Genomic DNA, 7,858 nt, shown 5'->3' on the forward strand with positions numbered 1-7,858 from the left:
ACAACCAATAAATTACCTTGGAGTATATGTTATAGCATTGTATTTTTCTTTTTTCGGAAACAGTGGAATGCAAATCCAAGCCCGCAAAGCGGGGATACTTCACTAGTTTTATGTAATTTTATCAATTTCAAAAGCTTTCAATTATTTTGCCAAACACTCATAAAACATATAAAAGTTCCAAATTCCAACTGTTCTAAATTTTATGATTCACTATTTTATTTAACATCAACAATGATGTTTTTTGACCTGGTTTCGCTGGCAAAATAATGTTCTTTCGATCTATTTGGGTTGGTGCAGTTGTGGTTGTTTTGCATAACTCGCCATTTATTATACCAATCTCATGAGACTCTTAAACATCAAATATAATCTTGCTACCAAGACGTGTCAATGTCATTCTTTTATCAATCCATATGTTAAAGGAAATGCCTTGTGTAGTCTCTAAAATATATTATTTGCTCTAAATAACAATGAAATCCAAACATTTGTTCACAGTTTTAATTTAAGTGATAACATAAAGCTATAGAGCTGAATTGATCCATGGTAAAGATCTAGAAAGCACAAAACTTTATAAATAGAATTGTCCACAACATGTATCTGTACATATGTCATGGACACAATCCTTTTCTATCTAGCATACAATAGTGTTATCATGTATTCATTGGATGATGAACCAAATTCTAATTCACGACAACTTTCTTCCGTGAAAAAAGCTGGTTGTTTAGGTGGAGGCAACATAACTTCACTAACAAGCATTGAAACCACTGATGACATAGTTGGCCTATCTTCTGCATGTTGTTGCACACACAATAATCCAACATGTATTGATCGTAGCACTTGGGAGACCACACATGAGCTGAGTAAAGATGCATTTATAAGTTCAATCGACTTGTCTTCTTTGTAAAGTCTCCATGCCTGAATGAAATCAAACTTCATATGATTATATATGCCAAAAGCAAAATGTTAAAGAAAACACCAATTAATTTTTTTGTTAAATTAGTAGGGATTTAATGTTTAACCCATTAAACGAAAAAAAAAAAAAAAAAAAAAAAAAAAAAAAAAAACCTTAGGAGGTTGTTTTTTTTTATTTGATGAACTTAATGGGTTAAACCTTATTGTGGACAAATATACATGCTATTTATTTTTGAATCAATTCGGCCAAATTTACTTACCATTTATGTGAAATGGTAATTGTTGTAAAAAAATTCGGTAGTAAAATTGTCATATAGTCCCATTTGATTTGTTTAAAAAGAAAGAAACATACTTTAACACTTTATCCAAACTTGCATTACTATCCATTTGGACACTTTAATCATAACGGGAAAAATAATACAATTAGTCTACCAAATATATAATCTTACATGTCCAAGAAGGTTGTCGCTATGACCTTCTTGAGAGAATCCTCTGTTTTTCCTCCCACTCACAATCTCCAGCACAATAACACCAAAGCTAAATACATCTGACTTCACTGAGATATGCCCATGTACAGCATACTCGGGAGAAATGTATCCACTATCGACAACACCAAGTTCAATTAATAAAAACATATTATAAACAAAGTTTCTCGTTTGTTAGTGTAATTTTCCACCAAATTTTTTGGAAAATACGTGTAATAAAACAAAACTAAGCTACTAATCTATGTTTTGTAGATTATTCTTACTATGTTCCCACAACGTTCCTTGTCTTAGCCATGGCATCCAGTCCAACAAACTTTCGAGCAAGACCAAAGTCAGATATTTTTGGGTTCATTTCGCTGTCCAACAAGATATTAGCTGCCTTGAGATCTCTATGGATAATTTGGAGGCGGGAATCTTGATGTAGATAAAGAATACCTCGAGCGATACCATGGATAATATGAAACCTTTGTCCCCAGTCAAGCATTGAACTTGTGGTTTCATCTGCGCAATATATACGAACTAGTTATATGAAATTTTAAACAAATTTGACATTGATCATGGATTCCTACAAGAAGTTTGAAAATAAGGTATTAGAGATCTAGAGTCGAACCAAATAGAAACGAGTCCAAGCTTTTGTTATCCATGTATTCATATATCAAAATCTTTTCATTTCCATCAATGCAATATCCAAGGAGCTTCACAAGATTTCGATGCTGAAGTTTGGCAATACACATGACTTCATTCTTGAATTCATCAGGTCCCTGTTGAGAAGTTTCTGAAAGTCGCTTTACAGCTATTAGTTCTCCGTTTTTTAGCACGCCCTAAAAGACAAAGGTTGCAATTTATATACATCTTACATTAGGCTTTCTTTTTCTTTAATCATACTGATATGCATTGCATTTTATTAAAATGGATTAATTAAATTACCTTGTAAACAGGACCAAAGCCACCTTCTCCTATCTTATTATCAATGTGGAAGTTAGCCGTAGCCTTAACTATTTTATGAAGGCTAAAAAAAGGTAGTTCATCAAGGTTTTCCACCTGATCATCCCTGTTAAGGGTATTTGTCCAGTAACCTACAAAATGATAAGTTCATGTTCTTCTTTTGATTACATACAAATAATACGACTTTTTTTGGTTAATTTACCTCGTCCTTTCTTTTTATTTCTACATGCATATGCTACTGCAGACAAAAGTAGCGCAACTGATGAAACTGACAGCACCACCACGATTATTAGCTTCATCCTTTTGAAGCTGGATTTGCCTTTTGTTAATCAATACCATTATTAGTATGACAGTAATCCAAAGGTAAAGATTAGAGCATTCAAAACCAAACAATTAAACCTATAGATTATGAACTTTTTGTAAAGATACCTTAGATGTGACCGTGTTTAAAATAATCTTGTAAAAGCATCCACTATGACATTTTTTTGAGAGGTGCATAGCGCCATCGGCACTAGTGAATATATGTGTCATATTAATTGATGGGTCGAATATTCCATTGCAATGGTTATAAATCTTATAAAGATTATGATGATTTGGCACTCAATTTGCATTTTAAAAAACATTTGCAAGGCAAGTGTGATTGACAACCACTATATTAGAAGTTTGTGTTTTACATTTATGTAATTGACTTTATGGCGGATTGGTGTGAACAGGTAAGATAGGGTGTTATTTATTCATTTTAACGTTTTAGCAAAAGTGGGCACATTTGTAGAATAGATCGGCCAAGAAGTGGTTTAATATATATATATATATATATATATATATATATATATATATATATATGACACATGACATAATATTAATAAAGAGTTGTATTAAAGTGACCATTATTAAAAGAAGATTAAAATTATTCATTTATTATATATATATATATATATATATATATATATATATATATATATATATATATATATATATATATATATATATTGGAAAACAAAAAAACCCTAAAAATTATAAAAAATACATAAAAAAAATACTTAAAGATCACAAAACTTTTTTTTGAAAATTATTTTGAAAAAATCGTAGCTTTTTATACAAAATCGGTGAAAAAAAATTGAAATTTTTTTTTTACAAAAAAAAAAAAAGAATTGATTTTTTATTTTTTTTTACAGCGAATTTTAACAAAAAACTGCGATTTTTTATAAATTTTTTTTATGATCTCTAAGTATTTTTTTTATGCATTTTTATGATTTTTAGGGTTTTTTTTGTTTTCCATAGAACCTAAACCTATATATATATATATATATATATATATATATATATATATATATATATATATATATATATATATATAAAAGGTTATTTGGAAAACAAAAAAACTCTAAAAATCATAAAAATGCATAAAAGAAAATACCAAGACATCACAAAACTTTTTTTTGAATTTTTTTATCAAAAAATCGCAGCATTTACAATTTCGCTAAAAAAATAAATTTTTTTTCAGCGATTTTGACATAAAAGTTGTGATTGTTTGATAAAAAAATTCAAAAAAAAGTTTTGTGATCTCTAAATATTTTTTTTATGCATTTTAATGATTTTTAGGGTTTTTTGTTTTCCATAGAACCTAAACCAGTCAACTCATTTCAAAATTCAAATTTATATTTTCTAATTATATGTTAAATTTGAAGTTATAATAACTTTAAAATTTTGATACATCTCGTAATTAATAATTTATTTAAAATGACTTATTTAAGATAATTGATTAATAATTATAAATTTTTATTATAAAAGTTTAATTAATTTTATAACGGTGGTTTCTACAGGTTATATATATATATATATATATATATATATATATATATATATATATATATATATATATCATCTCTAATAAATGAAATTTTTTTTGTCACATGTCACAATTTCATTCAAATTGTCAAATGTTATTTTGTGGTTATTTTGAATTAATTTTTTTTTCACATATCATTTTATGAGTTTTTCTACTTTTAAATTTGATATAATATTTTAATATAATAATTTCAATAAATATAGTAATAAATAGATATCGATGTCATTAATTAACTTACCTATTAATTTCAAAATTTCCGAAATTAAAACTCATTAATTTATTTAAGTTTAAAAGATAAAAAATATCAATTTTGATAATTGATTATTTTTCTTATTTTCTTATAAATCTAAAGTTCTTAAATATTTAGATTCTTATATTTAATGTTTTTTAATTAACTCATGTAATATATGGGTCTTACACCTAGTATATATATATATATATATATATATATATATATATATATATATATATATATATATATATATATATATATATATATATATATATATCAATTAGTCTATTTAGAGATTTTTATGGTTAAAGTAATTAAGGGGTAAAATTAAAATGTGCCTTCTATCTTAATCAGGACTTTTAAATATATGAGAGATTAACTTTTAAAAATCTTATTATTTAAGTTAAATTTTCTATTAAAAGACTTAAAATAGTTTATTAACGTGTAAAGACCAATAATTCAATTAAATCTTTTAAATAAGCATCGAACTCCCAATGAATTACACCATTAAAAAACTAATTAATATGTTGAAAAAGATACATGTTTGAAAAAAAAATGTTATAAATTTATATTAAACGTATAAATTACACATGGGATAACAAATCTCCATTTGCGTGTTCAAACTATATAGTTTTTCGCAATTACAAAACCTAATTAAAATGTCTAATCGATCGTAATGATTATGTAACTTTTTTTTTTTTTTTTAATGTTTAAGATCTTGGGAAAATGACTTAATGGTTTGGCTCATAACATTAGCAAGAAATTACATATCCAGTCCATTTAATGGTAATACTGACTCTTAAATATAGAACAAAATGTGTGTACCTGGTAACTCAGATGTAGCCATTCTTATGTAAAGATCTTGATTGTCATCATACTCTCTTATGTCCATGAGTTCATCCAACCATAGCAAACATCCACTTCCCCCTTCTCTAACATCTAAATTTGCATAAGCTCTACAAGAACAATTCCTTCTGCATGCCATCTCACATTCTCTTAGAGACATGCTCACGTTGTACCATGAATGTTGTGTGTCTGGAAATTTAACTCCTGAAATTTTCTGAAATCCATCTTCCTGAGTACTCCCACATTCAAAATCCTTTCTACGTTGACACCCACTTGACCAATCTCCTGAATTCCATTCTTCTAGTACTTTTGGCTCAAAACCTTCCATACAATTGCATGGAGGATATGTTTTCGTACTACACCTTCCATAAGGACCACATCGTCCATATTGACTACAGTTATCAACAACGACATTTCCATATAAAACCCATTCTTGGGTTCGATTAATCCAACTGAATTGAAGATGGGTTCCATCCCATGTAAGAATTATCCTCTGAAGAACTGGACTTTTAAGTTTATATGTATAATACATTTCCTTTTCGTTGACAACAAATTCAACGGAAAAAATGGGATTGGTGTTTTCTCGAGGAAGCCCACTAAACCCTTCACCATTCCATGGTCCAAATCTTGAGTGTGGAACTTCATCTTCTACCTCAAATGTCTGTGGATACCCATTTGTGTTTAGAAAGACTTTATATCGACCTATAGAAGGATCATCAGGGCTCTTCCATGATGTTAAGTTCTTCTGTATTCCTGTTCGCAAATCCTTCCCTAATTTCTGTCCTGGTAGCAACGTGTCTCCGGGGTAGTCAAAACTTTGCCAGATCGGAGCTTCTTTGGTGTTCGTTTCATCCCACACGACAAGATTTCCGCTGTCCAGAAGCTGTGCCACCGGAAGATTAACATTCCTGATCGACGATTTGGATGACCAGATTAGGGTATTGTTATCACTGAGAATCAGAAGCTTTCCTTCATTGCTGAGTTGAAACTTCCCAGATGTGTCGTTGATTGGTGTGTCCCTGTTAGCAACCCACACAATGGTGAAAGTTGAGACGTGTTTGTACCATATCCCCAAGTATCGATTCTGGGACTTTCCAAGGCTGAAAAAACCAAGTTCGTACGTCTCACCTTCTGAAACGAGGGTGTTGCCATCTTTGATTGGTTGATTTGGAGATATTGTATCTAATGCAGCAGAAGATGATACGAGAACGAATAAGGTACTGAAGAAGAACATAAGAATTGGATATACCTCCATTTGAAAAGTGTTGTTGAAGATTTGTGGGAGTTTTGTTGGAGAAGAAGATGGTAAAATATAGTCAAACACTTTGCCAAATCCCTAAATATAATAGGGAGAGTTTTGTTGGATTTATGTGATTACGTAATTTGTGTGAGATTATGAAGTCTGGCGTTATATTTGATAATTTCATAGCAATACTCTTTAAAATATTATTTCAATACAATACAATTTTATATCTCGTTGTACCGTGTTTTTTAATGGTGGCTTCTTGAATATTTGAATTTAATTTAAGTCGTCCACAATATATTGAATTAGGGTTCAATTGTTATATCATTCTTTAAAATGTTTAGGACTTTATTATTTTTTTCCTTATAATGTATTGAATTTTATAAAGTTCAATAAAATGTTACAAAATATAATTTATAGTAAATATTTAAGAATTAAAATTTTTTTTCTATTGAAAAGTTCAATGGTCACTGAACTTCAAATCGATTGAATGTCAATGTGACATCTCACAATGGTAAAATTTCATCAATTGAATGTCATATACACTTGTCTCCTCATTCAACTCTCTCATTAAAATCACTATTATGAATACTCTTATAATGACTGACTTGTTTTTGGACCGAACACCAAAATAGTTAAGGTGGACCATAGTAATTAGGTCGTCGTAAAAGAGTTTTGGGGGTTAACGGCGCAGAACGTTAGAAGTGTTTGAGCGCTTCTAGCTTCTAGCGTTTGAAAAAACGCTCCATTTTGAACAGAAAGCTTTGTTTGGTACTACAAGTTTCTACGTTTAGTTTAAACAAAACATTCCAAATCCAAATGTTACTTCAGGTAATGTTTAACATAACGTTACTCGCTACCCGCAACCAGTTATTTTTACCGAACACACCCTAAGAGTGTTGAATATTGTGGAAACCTTTTTAGTTATATATATATATATATATATATATATATATATATATATATATATATATATATATATATATATATATATATATATATATATACACACTCAAGATCAAATAAGAAGGAAAATTTTGGTAGGAAGGTAAGAAGTTTTTTTTCTATATATTTTTTTAGCAAACATACAAAATGAATCATTAGATGATTCAAAGCTAAGATGATTCACAAGAAAAAATTCCCAAAAAAATATTTTCATGATTCATTTTTAAGTAAATTAAGAAAAAAATTCACTTTTATGATAATTATAGTGAATTAAAACGAAATCATTGTATAAATGAATCATCGGTGTGTTTTTTTGGAAATTTTTTTGGTGAATCATGTTATTTTTGATTCATCTAGTGATTCATTTCTTTTGTTCGTCAGAAAAGTATGTAGAAAAAAAACTT

The 7,858-nt window shown here is 28.7% G+C and overlaps 1 protein-coding gene across 1 annotated transcript; it reads right to left on the reverse strand.

Moving 5' to 3' along the window:
- Positions 1-460: 460 nt before the first annotated feature.
- LOC145062694 (G-type lectin S-receptor-like serine/threonine-protein kinase At4g27290) lies at positions 461-6,602 on the reverse strand. Its single transcript, XM_079010287.1, has 7 exons — positions 5,246-6,602; positions 2,542-2,658; positions 2,322-2,470; positions 2,005-2,215; positions 1,658-1,895; positions 1,359-1,509; positions 461-912 (listed from the first exon to the last, which is right to left on the reverse strand). The coding sequence occupies exons 1-7, from the start codon at positions 6,519-6,521 to the stop codon at positions 625-627; spliced, it is 2,430 nt and encodes an 809-aa protein (XP_078866413.1). The 5' UTR covers positions 6,522-6,602; the 3' UTR covers positions 461-624.
- Between the last annotated feature and the right edge of the window lie 1,256 nt (positions 6,603-7,858).

This window comes from Lactuca serriola, chromosome 7 (assembly GCF_051521515.1).
Source record: "Lactuca serriola cultivar US96UC23 chromosome 7, Lser_US96UC23_V15, whole genome shotgun sequence".
In the NCBI taxonomy this organism is placed as follows: domain Eukaryota; kingdom Viridiplantae; phylum Streptophyta; class Magnoliopsida; order Asterales; family Asteraceae; genus Lactuca; species Lactuca serriola.

Coding starts and splice junctions, on each gene's coding strand:
- LOC145062694 (XM_079010287.1), bottom strand. CDS start 6,521: ATGGAGGTATATCCAATTCTTATGTTCTTCTTCAGTACCTTATTCGTT. Junction 2,659..5,245: donor GGCTACATCTGAGTTACCAG/GTACACACATTT, acceptor GATTAACAAAAG/GCAAATCCAGCTTCAAAAGG. Junction 913..1,358: donor GCGACAACCTTCTTGGACAT/GTAAGATTATAT, acceptor GATTTCATTCAG/GCATGGAGACTTTACAAAGA.